The 18860-nt window shown below is 46.2% G+C and overlaps 1 protein-coding gene across 7 annotated transcripts in view; it reads right to left on the bottom strand.

Annotated features, from left to right (window-relative positions):
* The window catches only part of LOC126520926 (uncharacterized), a 122325-nt gene that overhangs the window by 13022 nt on the left and 90443 nt on the right, over nt 1-18860 (bottom strand). For 4 of the 7 annotated variants that reach the window (XM_055065621.2, XM_055065622.2, XM_055065626.2 and 1 more), the window contains exons 6-10: nt 16915-16947; nt 16427-16596; nt 15554-15589; nt 14583-14600; nt 12613-12765 (exon numbers count right to left, since the gene is read on the bottom strand). In XM_055065621.2, the coding sequence (XP_054921596.1) occupies nt 12613-12765; nt 14583-14600; nt 15554-15589; nt 16427-16596; nt 16915-16947 (410 nt within the window). The remainder of the gene's footprint in view (nt 1-12612; nt 12766-14582; nt 14601-15553; nt 15590-16426; nt 16597-16914; nt 16948-18860) is intronic. The other 3 variants (XM_055065623.2, XM_055065625.2, XM_055065627.2) reach the window with 3 other exon arrangements.

Raw genomic sequence — 18860 nt, 5'->3', positions numbered from 1 at the left:
TCTGGTAACGCCTCCAAGTGCAAGTTAATCTCGTTTAGTCGAAAGTGCACTAACTCAGTGTTCCACTATTCGATTAATAATATCGTAGTTTTGACTGCTCCATCGTACGAGTATCTCGACGTTTATCTTTCATTGGACTTATCCTGGACAATGCATGTAGCAACTGTCTCATCCAAAGCTTCCCAATCTCTCGGCTACCTGCGTAGAAACTTGCGTAACATGCCTTCTAATACACGAAAACTAGCATACCTTACTTATCTTCGCCCACAACTAGAATACGCTTCATCCACATGGTCACCATATCACGATTATCTTATCCGTATGTTGGCAGCCGTCCAGAATAGGGCAGCCAGATTCATCTCTGGCAACTACAACTATCGTTCTAGCATTACCCGAATAAAACAAGACTTTGCATTTCAGTCACTAGAAGATTGCGTTGCATTGCTCTTTTATGTATGTTTCACAGGTACATCTATAGTAATAACTTTCACTGTTTGCCGCTTCATGCTCCTGTGCGCACATCTCGTCCCATTCACAACGCACTTAGTTTCATGCGCATTCATGGTCAAACGCAGGCATTTAACTCATCACCACTACCAAGAGCTATTGCACATTGGAACAGTCTCCCGGATCACATTGCATCTATCTCCAATCGTGCAACAATCCGTGATAACCTGAATTTGTTGCGTATTAATATTGTATAACGATGTTGCACTTTGCTGTTTTTGTCATGTAATTACTGTTGGTCTGTGGGCCTGTAAGGTAATGTGAATAAATAAATAAATAATGCTCATAACCGTTACATTGGCTATCAAAAATTAGAATCTTTTATTTCTCTGTATAATCATTGCATCTTTGAAAATGGTTGCAGCGAATGTTGTCTGCTTTCTTTTCAACCGGTGATGATGATAGCGCATGGCAGCTGTGTGTAGTCAGTTAGAGGGGCCCTGAACCACCCCTTGGGCTTGGTGAAATAACATAGTCTGCGGGTAGCACACACTGCTGTGGACATCTCAGCCAACTCGAGGAGAGTGTGTTGGGAGGCTAGTTGGTAAGACATTCTTTTGTGAACTTAAACTGCATTAGGGACGAGACACCGAGGTAGAAGAAGACAAGACGAATGCATTCATCCTGTCTTCTTCTACCTCAGTGTCTCGTCCCTAGCACAGTTTAGGTTCAAAAAAATATCTCAGCCAACTTTTGCTGTCGTACGCAGTGCGTGCAGCTCGCAAGCAGATCGCGAATCCACCTTTTTCTCAAACGCTCTCTTTTCAACAGAAGGCCCTGTTCTCACTCTCTTCTAGAGACACTATATTCTCATCGGATGCACTAGTTCGTCATTCCCGTAGACGGCTGCTATTGGCCGATAGCTGACATTGAGCTGTGGTCGGCTACATGGCGTAGATACCACGGCTGCCATGGCGTGCCGCCACAAGTACACTGGCTAAGCACACTGCGGCTCGCTGAAGACAACCATGTTTGGCTTATGTTAAGCGCGTCGTAGGCACCAAAGGTGGAAGTCGCGGCATCTACATTAACATCCAAGACAAAATTTGAACTGCGCACCATGGTGACATTTAGAAGGCGGAGCGTTGTGGGCACGCCTCACTGAGCCGTAGCCGTAGCCTTCGCAGTGCAAGGCATTGAAGAAGGAACGGGAGCACAGAGGAGGCCGTGTTTGATTGCCAATAACTCCACTTCTGCTGAATGCACTGAAGTACTTTTTTGCAGCAAAGTATTTCTGAAATAGCCTGTTTTCACTTCAAATGCATTTCTCCACTTCGATAAAAAGTGGTTCAGGGTCCCATTAAGTGGCGTGCACTCTACCGGCACGCGCGTCCACAATCCAACACAATCCACAAGATTAAGGTTTCCGCTGTTTCGTGAAGTTTGCGAGTTGCATGTGGGTAGCTGAAGTTGGTATTGTCCTTTTTTTATATTATTTTGCCATTCGGGATCAGGAATTCAGCATTCAAAGTAACGGTCAACGATAGCGCAAGTGCAAACAATGGTTATGTGGCTGGTGATGAGGCAGGAATCGGTGACGTCAGTGTTGATACCAATTCTGAATAGGTCAGGCCAGACTCACTTTATTAGTTTACTGGCTCTAGTAAGTAAAGAAGCAATATTTTGCTTGAGCTTATGGTGGCTGGCATGAGAGCTCCGGTTGACAGATACTTTATTTTTTATGTTTTTCTGTTATCACCCAGAATGTTGTCTCAGAAATTTTTAGCGAATAATTTTTGTACCCCCCAACCAACTCCACACCAATTTCCAGCAAAAAATGTGTGAGCATTATGCAAGTAAACATGGTATGTTCTCAAAATAAACCTATAATTCTAAATGCATCTCCGGCACTTATTTAATGTGCCGATTCTATCAAGCAGCTTTTAAAATTGATATTGTGGAAATTTTTTCTCGAAAATAATTTGGGAGTTAAAGAGTCAACATGGTAATTATACACACATGCAAAATATTTTTTCCCATTTGTGCACATTTCGTAGACTTGACTGAATTGTTTAGCTTCAAATGCTGTCACTCAAACCTCGGCTCTTCTTTTGCCTCCATGCAATAGAAAAGAACCAAACAAGTGAAATCTGTCAGAGCACTTGTCATGAACTAAAGCAGTGGTAACCTAGTCCTGCTCAGCCACATCTCACACACGAAACTAGCAACTGCATTGAAAAGGGCAGAGCTGAAGGCCGTTCCAGGAAACATCAACTTGCATTAAAGGGGCACTGAACCAACCCTCGGGCTTGGTGAAGAAACATAGTTCACGGATAGCATACGCTGCTGTGAACATCTCAGCCAAATTTTGCAGTTCTGTGCGGCGCGTGGAGTTTGCAAGAAGAGTGCGAAGACACCTTTCCCTCTCTATCTTTTCAACAGAAGCCTGCTCCCCACTCTTTTCTGGACGCTTTATTTCGTGATATAGCACATTCTCATAAATGGATGTTATTGACTAATAGCTGATACCAATCAAGAACGGTGTTTGGATCAGTGCGCTTCTTCCTGCTATTAATGTGTATATTTATCAATGCAGTTTAATCAGAAGGCTGAAGCTACAATTTCCTTTCAAATTTCGATAATAATTAGGTTAATAATTACTTCTGGAAGAAGCCGGTGATCGTCTGCACACACTGGGCTGCGGCTGCTCGCATAGGAATTAAACTTTGGCCATACTGCTTATCAGTGTCGTAGCTGTCGGGTCTCGCTAATTTTGACTATCAATCAATCACGTCCAGGGCTAGTTCACCATGCGGTGGTGAACTAGCCCTGGACGTGATTGTACGCAAAGACGTAAAGTACAGCTCTACATAATCACGGTTTCACTAATTTTGACTAGTTTTGAACACTCAACTAGCCTCGATCTCGCGAAACTTCGCAAAACTGTTAGCGTGCGCTCGCTCCTGGCCACTCTTGGTTAAACACCTTGGCAGACTACGCTTCGTATTGAGCTATTGACAGCACTCCAAAAATGTGCAAGTTGGATGTGGCTGCCATCCATCAGTCAAGCTGGTGCAGGAGAAACCCGGTCCATACCACGTAGCCAGACAGCAGCACATGAGTGCGACTGCACACTCAAGCCCTGTCATACACACAGCAAAGGCAGCAGTTACAAGTAGCGTAAATACCATGGCCGCTGCAGGGTGCTGCGACAAGTTCGCTGGTTGAGCGTGCTGCGGCTCGCTGAGGACAACCGCATTTGGCACGTCATAGGCACCAAAATTGGAAATATTAGCATCTACATAAACACCCAAATCAAATTTGAACTACGCACCACGGTGACGTTCAGTAGGCGGATCATTGCGGGCACACCCCACTCCGCCATAGCCTTCACAGTGCAAGTCATTGAAGAAGGAGCGGAAGCACCACGACCGGGGTGTTTGATTGCCAATAACTTCACTTATGCTGAATGCATTGGACTACTTCTTGCGGCAAAGTATTTCTAAAGTAGTCTAATTTAACTTTAAAAGCATTTTTCGACTTCAATAAGAAGTGGTTCAGGGCCCCTTTAATATGTAGAAGATGATTTCATTTCATGGAAATGATGACTGTGCTCTTTCGTACACAGTTACATACAGCATGAGGCAAAAACCTTCCCTTGAAAGTAAAAAAATCTTTTAAACCAAGCAACTGTGCAGCATTGTGTGGCAACAATGTGTGTGTGCGTGTGTGTGTGCGTGCGTGTGTGTGCGTGCGCGCGCGCGCGCACCCGTGTGCATGCATGTGTGCATGTGTAGGGGTACACGCATGCACACAATCTGTAATGAAGAAGAAGAGCACAAGAACAAGGCCAGCCAGATCGTCTGTTCCATGCCTGCAGTGCAACCAGTGGGCCAGCCAGATCGCCAGTGCTTAGCACGAGCGTGAGCCGTTTGGGCAACCAGCTGTTCCTGCTCAGCGTCACCTGCCTTCTCGGTTATGAATAGACGCTACCATCTGAACTGTTCAGTACACCCCATTACAAGTGCAACAAGCGAATTATGGGTAAAAGGAGGGTATAACAACGTGTGTATAACAAGCCACTGGGAAAATGACCTCATTGTATTTTTGGAGCGCTTTTAATAATTTCTTAGAGCGTTTGCTGAAACATCCGGTACGCGCAGGTGGCCACACGAGAACCTTCTTCAAGAAAACGTGCAAGTCGTACGGGTGCAAAAGCAGATGGAGTGACGGAAATAACCGGCTCAGAATCAACTGAAGGAAACTGATTTGGGACGGTAGTTTCGTGTTCTGTAGCAGCCACTGTCAGCAGCCCACGGCCAGTTCAGAGATATGCGACATCTCAGAGCGCAACTTGAAGAAACTACCTGTACCAACACGTGCGGAGCGGACTGCTTTTTCCGCATCTACACTTGAGTGCTACAGCTGTAAAGGTATGACAGGAGCCCGAGTGGAGCTTTATTTTTCCTGCGGGGCGCAAATTGCCTCTTGTGTGGGCCATTCAGAATGCCTTCTTGGAGTGCCACACATCGTGAATTTTTTCGGGATGAACTGGGAAGCTTCTCTGGTGCGCCTCAAGATGGTTTCACTTCAAGTCCCTGCGGAGCGCACCGAGCTGCACGGTTTCCTTCTCACAGTGGAGGCACGTTTCTTCTGGCGGGCACAGTGCGCGCATCGGAAAGTGTGAAAAAACCCGGAATATGTTCGGCAGCGCTTCGGTGTTCAGCGGATGATCAGAGCAGTCGGAGCTGCTCACAGGGATGATGAGGCGTGACACTATGGCTAGGTGATGCCAAACTGCACTCTCTCAGAAAGCAGAGCGCAATCACTTACGACTCCACGGTGGCGATGCCGTGTATGGAATAGAAAGCTATGCTGAGTGACTCGGTTTGTTTTATCCGCAGTGGGGATACATGAGTTGAGGAGGCAGCGCGAGTTGACCAGGTGCCCCTCAGTGGCTGATGAGGCCCTCTCTTCCATGACAGCCTTCTCTGATCGCTCCCCCTTGCTCACACTAATCCAAGCTTTCGTGTGGGAGGAAGTTGCACGTCAGCTTTCTCTACTACCCTTCGCTGAGCTACCCCAACAGTAGCTGCTGCCACAACAGCCTCCTACACAGCTCGCCCCTACGCTCTGGCGGGTTATTGAAGACCAAGTTGCTTAGGCTCTACCAATGCAGCATCAGCAGTACCCTGTCACCGTGCCACTTACTTACGCATCCGTCGCTGCGCAGCCTCCTCGTCAACCACTCGTTGCGCCGCATCCTCGACCGCTACCACCCGTTCATCATTCCGTTCATCGACCTGCTCCTGCCTTTGCTTATCCTTGGGCGCACGCAAGACAACAGGCCCATATGTTATGCCTGTGGTATTCCCGGCCATGTTGCACGACTCTGCCGCCGCCACATGCTGCACCCTGATGGGTTTGTGCAGTCGCCTCCCTACGCCAACGTGCAGCCTTTCCATGACACTTATTTTAGTCGGCAGTCGAACAGGCCACCAGCCGAGCGCCTGGCCCTTACACATCGTTCCCTTCCTCGCATCGCCGCTCGTTGTCCCCCATGCATCGGCACCCTTCACCCTCGCAAGAGGAAAACTAAACGCTGCAGTTCAGGAGGCAGGAACTGCGTCGCCATCGATCTGTACAAGTCCTCTATTGTCGCCTTCGAACGTTGTCAACCTTACTGTTGACGGCATCCCTACCATTGCGCTAATTGATACTGGAGCAGCCGCGTCTGTCCTAAACGAACTTCTCTCTTACGCTTTACGAAAAGTTACGACGCCACTTTCTGGGTTTTCTCTTCGCACAGCAAGCGCCCAGCCAGTTCAGCCTTCAGCAGCATGCACAGCTAGAGTTGTTATTCAGGGCGTTCTCTATATTGTAGAGTTTGTGGTTCTGCAGTCCAGTTCTCACGACGCGATACTTGGGTGGGACTTTCTTTCGCGAAATAATGCCGTCATCAATTGTGCACATGCTGAAGTCGAATTATTGCCTCTGTGTAACGTGCCCCTCGTTGGCGCCACTTCTCTTCCCGCAAAGCTAGTTCTTCGAGAAGACATCGCCATACCGCCGTACTCGTCTGCCGTTGTTCCCGTCTTCTGTGGCGCCGTCTCTGAAGGTCCTCTTCACTCCTTCGGAACTCTTCATAACCCGCAAAGACGTTTCCCTCCCTTTCGCCACGCTTGACATTTCAGCTGGTTTCAGTGCCATCGTTGTCTGCAATCCGCTTCCTACAGCCCTGACGGCTCTTTGCGGCGAGCACTTGGCCATGTTCAGCCTCTTGATGAAATGTTTATAACCGACGTTTCGGATGCTTCGTATGCAGAGCTCAGTGACTTCTGTGCACTTTTCACTTCTGCTCCACCATCACCTGACTTATTCACACCTTTCATTGCAGATGACCTTACTTCCGAGCAGCGCTCCCAGCTTTTTCACCTGCTTGCCCAGTTTCGCTCTTCTTTTGATGTCGCTCAGCCTACTCTGGGTCGCACGTCAAACGTCAGCCACCACATCGACACTGGCTCCAACGCGCTATTGCGGCAGCGCCCGTACCGCGTATCCGCCAAGGAGCGTCAGGTGATCAGTGAGCACGTGGACGACATGCTTCAGCGCGGCGTCATTTGACCTTCCAATAGCCCATGGGCATCACCGGTGGTTCTCATCACAAAAAAATATGGTTCCATTCGGTTCTGTGTCGATTATCGCCGTCTTAATAAGACAACGCGAAAAGACGTCTACCCTCTACCGCGAGTTGACGACGCTCTGGACAAATTGCAAGGCGCTGAATTCTTCTCTTCGTTGGATTTATGCTCTGGCTACTGGCAGGTCCCAATGTCAGCAGTTGATCGCCCTAAATCTGCATTCATTACTCCAGATGGTTTATACGAATTTAATGTGATGCCATTTGGCCTATGCAATGCGCCTGCTATGTTTGAACGAATGATGGATAATATCTTGCGCAGCCTAAAATGGAGCACGTGTTTGTACTACCTCAACGACATTGTTGTGTTCGCCCCTGATTTCAGCATGCATCTTCTTCGCCTTAGGCAAGTGTTAACGTCCTTGACCAATGCTGGCCTGCAACTGAACCTGAAAAAGTGCCAGTTCGCCGCCCGCAAGCTCATGATTCTAGGTCACATCGTATCACAAGACGGCATTTGCCCCGACCCATCAAAACTTCGCGCTGTTGAAGAATTTCCGAAACCTAAGACACTTAAAAAACTCGACGCCTTCATCGGCCTCTGTTCTTACTTCAGACGCTTTGTTCACAATTTTGCCTCGATTATATCACCTCTGACACAACTCTTAAGTGGCGTGAATGACCTATCCTCCTGGTCTCCTGCATGCGACACCGCGTTCGGGACCTTACGCCGTCTCCTGACGTCTCCACCTATACTGCGACACTATGACCCCACCGCTCCAATTGAAGTGCATACCGATGCCAGTGGTATTGGCCTTGGCACTGTCCTTGCGCAGCGCAAGCCTGGCTTCTCCGAGTATGTTGTTGCTTACGCCAGTCGTACGCTGACCAAAGCGAAATGCAATTACAGCGTCACAGAAAAAGAATGCCTGGCCATCGTTTGGGCACTCTGGAAGTTTCGTCCTTATTTATGCGGCAGGCCTTTCAATGTGGTTACTGACCATCCCGCCCTTTGTTGGTTATCCTCTTTAAAAGACCCGTCTGGATGCCTTGCCCGCTGGGCTCTGCACATTCAAGAATACGACACACACGTCACATACCGCTCAGGTCGCAAGCACACTGACACTGATGCTCTGTCCCGCTCTCCGCTGTCAGCCGACATGGCCTCCCTCTCCACCATTAAGGCAGTATCCTCGGTTGACATCGACACCTTGGCATCAGAACAGGGCAAGGATCCTTGCGTGGCCTCTCTTTTGGATCTCCTTCCTGGCTCGCCTGCATCTCCCATCTCCTGTTCCCTGCGTCGCCAGGCTGTCCATTTTGCTGTCCAGGATAACCTCTTGTATCGACGCAACTACCAGCCCGATGGTCGCAAGTAGCTCCTGGTTATCCCTAGGACCTTGCGCTCCGACCTGTGCGTGTCTTTACCCACAATGTGCACACGCAGGCGTTTTGAAGACGTATGAGTGCCTGCGGCAACATTACTACTGGCGAGGAATGTTTACCTTTGTCCAAAAGTTTGTCCGCTCGTGCCCGCAATGCCAACGCCGCAATTCTCCGCCTCATCCGGCCCACGGTTTATTACAGCTGCTTCCGTGCCCTGCTCGTGCCTTCGACCGTGTGGGAATTGACCTGTACGGGCCGCTACCGCTAACACCCGCTGGAAAACGATGGATTATTGTCGCAGTTGATCACCTTACACGCTATGCTGAAACCGCTGCTTTACGTGCAGCAAACGCCAATGACGTTGCATCCTTTCCGCTCCATCGTTTCATTCTTCGTCATGGCCCACCTCGGGAGCTGCTGAGTGATAGAGGCCGTGTGTTTCTGTCGCAGGTGGTTGAAGCTCTGCTTGCTCAATGCCGCATAGTTCACCGACCACGGCGTACCATCCTCAAACTAATGGGCTTACGGAGCGTTTCAATCGCACCCTTGGTGATATGCTCGCCATGTACGTTTCATCGGAGCATACAAACTGTGACATCATCCTCCCATTTGTCACGTACGCATATAATACCGCTACCCAAAGTACTACAGGATTTTCTCCATACTTTCTTCTCTACGGTTGCGATCCTTCCGATACCATCGATACGGTTTTGCCTTACACACCAGACACGTCAGTGTGTGCTCCCGTTTCAGCCGTCGCCCGATACGCCAAGGAATGCCGTCAATTAGCCCGAAAGTTCACCTCCGCCGACCAACAACGACAAAAAGCCAATTGTGATGGCGACGCTATGAATCCGAACTTTGCTCCCGGCATACTTGTCTTGTCCGTGCCTTCTACCACGCCTGGACTTTCGACAAAACTTCTCTCGCAGTATGATGGACCATACCGCATCGTCGAACGCACCTCTTCGGTCAACTATGTCATAGAGCCGCTTACATCGACATCCGACACACGCCGCCGTGAACGGGATGTTGCTCACGTTCGCCGCCTAAAACAATTCTATGACCCGCTCGTCTCCATGTCGTAAATTGCCAGGATGGCTCCGCTTTCGCACAGGGGGTAATTGTAATGAAGAAGAAGAGCACAAGAACAAGGCCAGCCAGATCGTCTGTTCCATGCCTGCAGTGCAACCAGTGGGCCAGCCGGATTGCCAGTGCTTAGCACGAGTGTGAGCCGTTCGGGCAACCAGCTGTTCCTGCTCAGCGTGACCTGCCTTCTCGGTTACGAACAGACGCTACCGTCTGAACTGTTCAGTACACCCTATTACAAAACACATACTATGGTCTTCAGTATTACAGGTGTGCAACTATCAAAGCACTAGCACCAAGAACAGATCATAAATGAAGTGTACACTTGGCCACAAATGTTTATGGGACATGAGTGCCACTATACATGTGAATTTGTGCTCTGTTAAAGTATGGCACTTCTAATTCAATTATTTGAATTTGAATTACTCGAATATTTGAATTTGAGGCTGCATGCCCAGGCTTCACGAGAATAGCTTTTTTCGCAAATCCCATGTCTTGTAAACCTTTGAGGAGAAATGTATAGGGCACTACAAGGCAAATGGCCCACACCAGGAACACATTAATGATGCTATGGTCATATGGTCATGTTTCTCGTAGCAAAATTAATAAAATCCACATACAGTAAGACAACATTTATTTTATTTATTTTATATATCGGAAATCAAAACTTTCCCTTAGCATCCTTATAGAGTTTCAATTTTTTTTAACTCTCTTTGGATGAACTTATCAATATGGTGCCAAACACTTTCGCATTTTTATAAACCTTCACATTAAACTAGCCAGAACAACTGTTGCCAACTATGCCATGCAAGTGGGCTGGCATTATGAGAAGAGCTATTCCCCAAGTTGTGTTTTCAAGAGTAAAAATTTTACAGCTGTGTGAATGGTGCAGAAGATGGTGACTCTAGGGAGCTACAGCAAAGCAAATTATGCCAGTGGAACTCCCAACAAGTGTAGGATGCAGTGAGCATGAACATCTTTCAGAATTTAATATCTTGCAAATTACAAGCCCATAAACATATATGTTGTTACCTGTAGCCAAAGTGTTCCTTGTATCTTAAATGAGTTCAATGTTCAGTCATGTATGCTGTAGTCGTGCATGGTGTAGGACCAAGATAGGTGATAAGTCAAAAACATGGGACTTACTATCAAGTTACAGTGGATACCTTCACATGTTTGCCTCTCTAGAAATTGAGAAGTTCATTCTGTTGCACATTCAGCAATGTCAAGCTCCCCAAAAGTGAAAGTGCCAAAAGATTGCCACCTCACAAAGGAGGCTATTCACTGCCATTTTCAGAAGCTTTCCATGCCGCTGCATGAGCCTTGCACGATCAAGAGGCTAACCTGCCTGGAGGCCACACTACCTTTCAACGCGGAACGAGTTCAGCATGCACGGCAGCTTTGTCGTTTAAGACTGGGTGCTTCGTTGCTCTGTGCAGAATGTAGAGAGTTGGGTGAAACAGAGGACTTTATATAGTCCTGCTGGCACTATGCTGTGGAAAGAATCCTATTATTGTATTTGCATGATTCTAATGCGCACCTTTTTTTTAATGAAAAGTGTGTTCATATTTTCATGCGCTTTACAATCGTAACCATTTGTACGCAAAATCAAAACAAAACTGGTACTTATTAAAATAAAAAAGCTAATTGCAAGGTAGCTAGCCACATTGGCATCGAACAGACATGGTTGTTTTACACCTTGGTTTGCAGTTACCATTTTCCAGTTTGCTGTACACCTGGTATAGTGCTTCTGCTCAACCGCCTTTTGAGGAGGTAGTCCAGTGGCAGAACGAAAAAAAAAAAAAAAGGATGTTTTCATTACGAGGCATCCTCAAGCGTAAGGTGATTTTTCTAGCAGAAGAACATGGTTACCGGGCAGGGTTACGTGTGTTAGGCGTTCCTGACATGCGTGCGCCACTGGCAGTGACAAAAGAATTTCTAATGCATTAGATGTAACTGAAGATGACTCTCTGTGGTCAGCAGACAGCGAAAAGGAAGTGTCATCAGACTTCAACAGCAACTAGCCCCTAAGATACAGATGTGTGAGGGTCTGTATGCCTTTGTACGTCCCATAAGATCGTCTCAACATGGCAAGCATCAACTCGGGTTTCGTTACTTGATGTGCACGGTAGAATCAGCCATATACAGCAATGCTGTATATGGCTAGGGTTCCGTGCATTTTTGTTCCCCGTGAACAAAAACTATTATCACCAATGGCTCGTACCCCCATAGGCACTAATACCCCTGTAAGCAGCAAAAATGGCTCAGATTCCGTAAGGCAGAGGCTACAAGCACTCAGCCAAGTGAAGCGAACAGTGCTTACATTCGCTCTAATCATGCATACAACATACAGAACAGCATGTCGAAAACTGTCACAATCAATGGCTCATACCCTTCTAAGCAAACAAAAAATGCAATGGCTCTTAGCCCCGTAGGGTTCGTGGCTACTCACTTTGCACGGGTTAGTTGTGATGACACTACCCCTGTGATCGTTGTCAGCGATTTCAATGTGGATGAGTCAGGACCAAAAAGGGAGTGGTTTACGTGTTTCGTGTTGCAGACATATCGCTTGTGATGCCGCACCGACCCAGCCCAACCAACCACCCAGCAGCATACATGCATCGATTTGACATTATCAAAAAATGTGTTTGCAGTTGCGAGTCAAATAATGACTGCCAATCAAGACAATAAATGAGTTTGTACCTTTGTTCATTATTCTGTGTCACCTGTGTGTCGTATGCTAAAAAGCTTCGCTGGTCATCCACCTTCACAGAGTGGAATGGCTCATGATTTTCTGGATATTTTGGCTGTAAAATAACTGCACGTTACAATTGGGGGTGGGGTAGAATTGTGCAAATACGGTACCTCATTCCAAGTGGAGAAGAGCCTGAAGAGGTAAACTAGAGGATGTGTTACTTTCAATAAGATTTCGATTGTGAATGCGCATTTGTGTGTTCAATCCCATTGTGGTCCTCTGTTTTTTATGACATTTGCCACGTACTAGGCAAGACAGGTGATGTATGTGTCGCACCCCTGCACTGTGCACGCACCGTCTGCTGCTGCTGCTGAAGCAGAGCCTTCTGCCGAGCCCTTTCCCGTGCCCTGCGCAGTCGTGCCTTCTCCTGGTCCTGCAGCATCTTGGCCAGCTCTCTGTCTTGGGCCTCCATAGCGATCTGGCGATCATTGGCACTTGCACCCCGTCTCTGGACAAAGAGTGACCATGGAAATACTCAGGGACAAAGATTTGGCACAGGCCAAGAGGCTGCCCTACTCTAGGGTGTAAAAAAGGAAATCAACATACTTGTGCCTGGTCAAATAGCCCGCATCAGTAAAATACAAGATGACAGTTACTGAACAAATCTAGAGTTAAAGATGATAACAAATGTGTTTTTAGCTTAGCATGCAACACAGTACAACATGGGAACAGCATCAGTGTCCCAACTCAGTAGCATATTATTCATGTTATAGCCAGGAGCACATTGGCAGTATGCAACTTTGGTGGTGATGCTGAAGAAAAGAATTCACATTTTCGCATCAATGGAGCAGTGGTGCCAGCTGTCACTACTGTGGTGAAACACAGTGCATGCCATGTTTCACTTCAAACGCTGTTCCTTTTCATTCAAATACAGTTCTGGTTCTGCATTGCCACAGAAAGTGCAGAGTCAAAATTTATGCTAGGTGAAACAGGCAAGCACTGAGCCTGTGCATGATATTACATAAACTGCATTATGAAATTCCACCTGTATGTGAAATCTGAATGCAAAAAGCTAGCGCTACAGCTCACGGAGCCATTTTCCGTACAGACTCGTGTAAGGGCTGCGCATTTTTGTCAGATTTTTGACGAGGTGCAGCCCTTACATGGGACCGAACCTTATGGTATAATTTTTTCCCGACTACGAGTACGAATCTGCCGTAATCGTCCATGCCCGCCTACAATACAAAAGCGAATATTATCCTTCATCCTTTATATATCCTTTATATTATTATCCTTTATTATCCTTTATATATTTAATATTATCCTAGCTAACATAGAAAAGTTCACTGCCAATTATGATACTCCCTAATGCGAATTTTGAGCACAGCTCTATACGTGTTTTCATTTTTTGATATATTGGCTGCGGGCAATCTGTCTCGCCTGGCAAGTTGCAAACGAAGTGAATTGTGACTCGATTGCCTCACTAATCGGGAGATCACGAGAGGCAGTACGTGGGTGATGTGTGGGACAGCCAACTCACGGATGGCAGCCATCGCAGACAGAGCTCCACCCACACAGCGCTTCGTTTCCATACATACAACGCGTGCTACTCTGGCGCCATCTTGTAGCCATCGTCGCTCCAAAACCCATCTTGTGCAGCACTGGGCTTTTCTTCTCACACTTTCATCATACTCTCCACCTACCGCCTCATGGTTCCATGCACCCTCCTCCTTGTGCTCTCTTCACTATCAGCGTCTTTCATCTGCCACTGCGCCTTGTTCGCTTACATCTTTTGCTGAGCTCGTTCGCCCAGTTACGAAGAGCAATGCCGACAGCAGGAATGGGCGCCTAAGAGCAGCGCTCTAAAAATGGTGCCAGCGCAGCCACCAACTTGTGCACACTCCGTATCCCCAAGTGTACCATTGCGTCAGAGAGCAACACATAGCTTGCGCCATATAGTAGCAGCACACGGAAGCATGCAGCGCATGAAAATTCGCCGATGCACAAGCGCAGTGTCGGAGCACCGAATGCGATTGCTTCTCCAATGGAAATATTTTTTCTCCAAATTTTGAGCTGTTAAGTTGGAGCTGCAGCTCTTACATGAGTGTAGCTCTTATATGAGTCTATACCGTATACCCAACCTCCATTTTTAAGAAACATTTAGTAGAACAAGGTAAATACATATCTGCACATAAGCAAAGCATTACAAGTTAGGAGAAAAGCACATGGAAACCTTTGAAAAAACATATATTACACTTGGGTTCACAATATATATGCACCGCAGCATGTAAAGCAGTAAACAAATTTGCCATGAAGATAACTTACCACTGATGAATAAGGTATCTGTAAGAATATGAATATTCTGTATACGCGCAATTATACTTTCTTTTACAAAATACAATTGATAATTTTTAGGCCATTAGGACATTTATGCACTTGACTTTCGTTAATTCAACTCTGATGGGATTGACGAAACTGATCAATTTATCTGGCGGGTCAAATAAAACAAGATCCAGAAGAAATGTCAAAACACACCACTGATTCATTCGGCAATATTTTCCTAACACGCCCCTCAATGAAGCAAGAAAAATCCCTGAATCAAGCAAGAAAAATTACCAATTGTCTAATATGTGTTGCATAATGGCAGCCAGTTCCCTAAAGTTAGCTTCGCCACAATACAGCTGTGTTAAGCGGTAAAGCATACAAATGCCGCAAATGCACTTTTAGTTTCGTGCCCGATTTGCATAGCGCAGGCAATCTACGACGCAACTTTAATCGAAAACAAAAGCTGTGCGTTAGAATCGAGCAAATACCGTAAATCAAGCATTGTCATCAACAGTTACTGCTCGGAAATCTTCCTAGGGTAGGCGAAAAATAGGCATTTTCAATAGGAAATTGTGTGTTTTCAATGCGTTCACTGTCCCCTAATCTCTGGCGAACATGCCGCCACCAGAGGACTCACTATTGGGGTCGACATATGGGTCAGGTGCATGAACGCTGACTGAAGGACAATTTCAGGATCGAATTAACAAAAGTTTGGGCCCACAGAAATACATGGGCGCCAGCTGGGACCTTCGGTAAGGATCGAATTAAGCAAAATATCAAATTAACCGGAGTAAACATTACTGAAAGCTACTGCACTAGATCAAAATACCAGCAGCAAAAATTCCAATGCTATGTTTGACACTTGCCTTCACTACAAATATTTGAACGATGCAGAAATGCCAACCTGCTCTCTTTGTGAACTGTTCTACACTGTAGTGTTAATGTTGGCAAGAGTGAAAATTATTGCTTACCTTTGTTTCCTGTTCCTGAAGAAGCCTTGCTAGCTCCTGCAAGTCATCAGGAAGAAAATACTGGTATTGAACTGCCCTGGAGGGATGTGCAGTGTAAGCCATGAAATTGCAAGGAAAACAAGTCCTGTGTTTTCTTTTTGTTGTTGTCGTTGCCTGAGTTATCTATAAGAACAACTCAAGAATATGGTTATAAGAATAAAGGTTATTGAAAAGTCATGTTGAGCAAGTGATTTTTGCAAGAAAGGCATGGGGTGGTATGAAATGGTCAGGAATGCCACAAGTGAGGACCAACAAAGGTGACACCTGTCACTGACAGAACCTCTTGTGCATAGTATCGCTCTTACTGATGACGTAACCCTCTCTACTAGTATCCCTGAGAATACAGACTGCCTTCACAAGTTGGGGAAAAAAAGAAGGGAAAAAAAAAACGACGGTTTTGTCTAAAGGGCGAAGCATTCACAGCAATAGCAATAGCAATGTGCTTTGAACTCCTCAGACGGTGTTGGCATGACATAGCCCCTGTTAGAGTTCTTCCACCACGTTTTGCAGCACAGCAAATATGTGCCTACCTGGCAATTTACTTGTTCTTACTTTTCAGAATGCATTTTGGCCCCATGACACAAGTGCCAATGCCACACACTACCGCAATGTAGGTTGCAGGGCGACTTAGGCTTTGCTTTAAATCCCTAAAGAATCCATGTTTGCTGTATGTCAGCATTCATTACTTCAGTAGGCCACTTAGCCTACAATCTTATATCTAGGAGCTCTTTACTTAACCCCTGCTTTTTGTAATGCATGAGCAGCAATAAGGGTAAATAAATTTATAAATATAGCAAAGGAAATCATCACAGAAGCATCATCTATGACGCGTACTGCATCCTGTTCTTCTTGGAACTTCCTGAGGTCCTCCCCACTGAGTCCAGGGGGTGGCTGTAGGCAGAAGTCCGAGAAGTCCTCATCCCTGCTTTCACTGTCATCAAAGAAGGCACCAGAACTGTCCTCGCCAATTGAAAGCCTCTTCAGGACTGAAGGTAGTGCATCATCTGCAGAGAGATTGAAGAAAACATGGGTGGCACAATACTGCAATGAAAAGCAAATAGCAAAATTTCATTGATGCCAACATTTCACAGAGGCTGACTTGTGCAAGATGGTTGTACTAGTACATGCAAGACTTAGTAGGTCAGTGTACACTACCGTAAAAATATAGACATGTTAAAATAAAAGCGACCAGCAAGAGTATCTGTGGTTATTAATTAGGTGAAGTGGCTCTACAATACACAGTCTTGCACCCAGATATTAAACAATGCAAGAAAATAACCACTCATAGAGAGACAAAAAAAAAAAAACAGGCAAATACTTACATGCCCATAAAAGTGTCTTCAGTGAGAAAATGTCTGCAGACAATGAGCCAAATGCAATTGCAACTTAGCGAAACAATGAATATTGTATCCTATTTGCTTGCTCCATAGTTTCAACAATGCTTGAAACTGAGCATAGTTGGTAAGGTTCCTCATTATTGTGCAAGAGAATAGAGACAGTGACATGAATACTATGAAGAAACAAGACTGATCGAGTGAAGTGCAACCTAAAAAATAGTGTTTATTGAAATGGCAAGCAATGGCACCTGTTAGTTATCTGCTGTATTCAATAGGTCTAGGTTTTATTTTCTAGAAATACAGGATAACTGATTGTTCAATACTACATAAAGGCAAAATTCTGGCTTTCTGAGAGTATATTGTTCAAAACAAGACTTCCTATATTTTTTTAGTGGCTACTTAGATGCAACATCACTGTTAATATTTGGGCAACATCTGATATGACAATCAGGGCCATGTGTTATTGGCGTAGTATACCTAGTATCAGTGCAACCGTGGGTCAACATGCAACTCTCATTGGTGCCGAATGTGTAGCTTAATCAAAAAGTAAAGATACAGCAACAAACAATGCCACATGGTGAAAAGATAGACAATATCAAATAAAAAGGTGGAGCAGCTGTTGCCAATTATATGTGATATTGTAACACAGGTTGAAGATGAAGGCTCGCCAAATAGACGCTGTCTCTTTAATGGCAGGTCAGGAGAAGAATGTGCAGCCGTGCATCATCATCTCTCATGGTGTCAACCTTTGTGCGTGCCTTCCTGCGGTGCGGAAGCCCCACATTATTCTGTCAATTGCCCCCCATGCGAAAAACGACCGTCTCAGTCATGTCAAACAGTTCTTTCAGCGGAGTTGGCGGCAAGAAATGGAGCTCCTGAGGTGCAATCTGGACATTCACGTACGCGTATAATATGGCTTCATGCACACTACATGAACAACTTCAGCGCGAGGACGATGAAGGAGCGAACTGGGGACAGAACTATAGGGGACGACCCGCGATGTTCATAGGTTACGCAACTGAGGCGGCATCTAACCTTGTAGGGACTAAAATACCAGTGCAGACTTTTCCAAAAGCCCTCGGTGATGGATGGGCGTCCAGACCCACACGCAGTCTCCGGGATTGTAAGGGACATCGCGTCGACCCTGGTTTTATCGAAAGGTGTCGGTACGCTGTTGACTCCAGATACGATGTCAAGCAAGCTGGTGTGCTTCTTCGTATGAACCCTTCCCCGTGTTTGTTGGTTGGGCTATTATCAGCAACAGGTAGCATGGCATCAAGTGCTGACGTGACGCGGCACCCGCAGACAACTTTGAACGGCTTAAACTGTGTAGTCTTCTGTACAGCAGTGTTACAGGTGAATGTCACATATGGCCAAATCTCGTCCCATGTCTTATGGTCTACGTCAATATACATGGAAAGCATACCAGCCAGCGTCCTGTTGAAATATTCTGTTAACACATTTGTTTGAGGATGATACGGAGTACTCTTGTGATGAGAGTTATGCGTCAGCTGGAGAACGCCTTGCATAAGTTCAACCGTGAATGCTGCACCATGATCGGTGATGAGAACAGAGGGTGCACCATGTCATAGGACGATGTGGCCGACGAAGAATCTGGCCACTTCAGAAGAGTTTCCTTGTGGAATAGCTTCGGTCTCGGCGTACCGGGTTAAGTAGTCAGTAGCGACGACTATCCATCTGTTGTGTGAAGAGGTGTCTGGGAATGAACCAAGTAGATCCATTCCTATTTCTTGGAATGGTGCTTGAGGAGGGTCTATAGGGTGGAGAAAGCCAGCCAGTTTAATGGGCGATTTCTTGCAGTGCTGACAATCACAGCATTTGCCATTGCACAGAAAAAAAAAAGCTAAGGCCAGTAATACTTCTGTCGTATCTTTGTCTTAGCGAATCCCAGGTGTCCAGCGCTTGTGGCA

Source organism: Dermacentor andersoni, chromosome 3 (assembly GCF_023375885.2).
Source record: "Dermacentor andersoni chromosome 3, qqDerAnde1_hic_scaffold, whole genome shotgun sequence".
NCBI lineage: Eukaryota > Metazoa > Arthropoda > Arachnida > Ixodida > Ixodidae > Dermacentor > Dermacentor andersoni.
The sequence above is the reverse complement of the archived record's forward strand: the minus strand, read 5'-3'. Positions and strand labels throughout refer to the sequence as shown.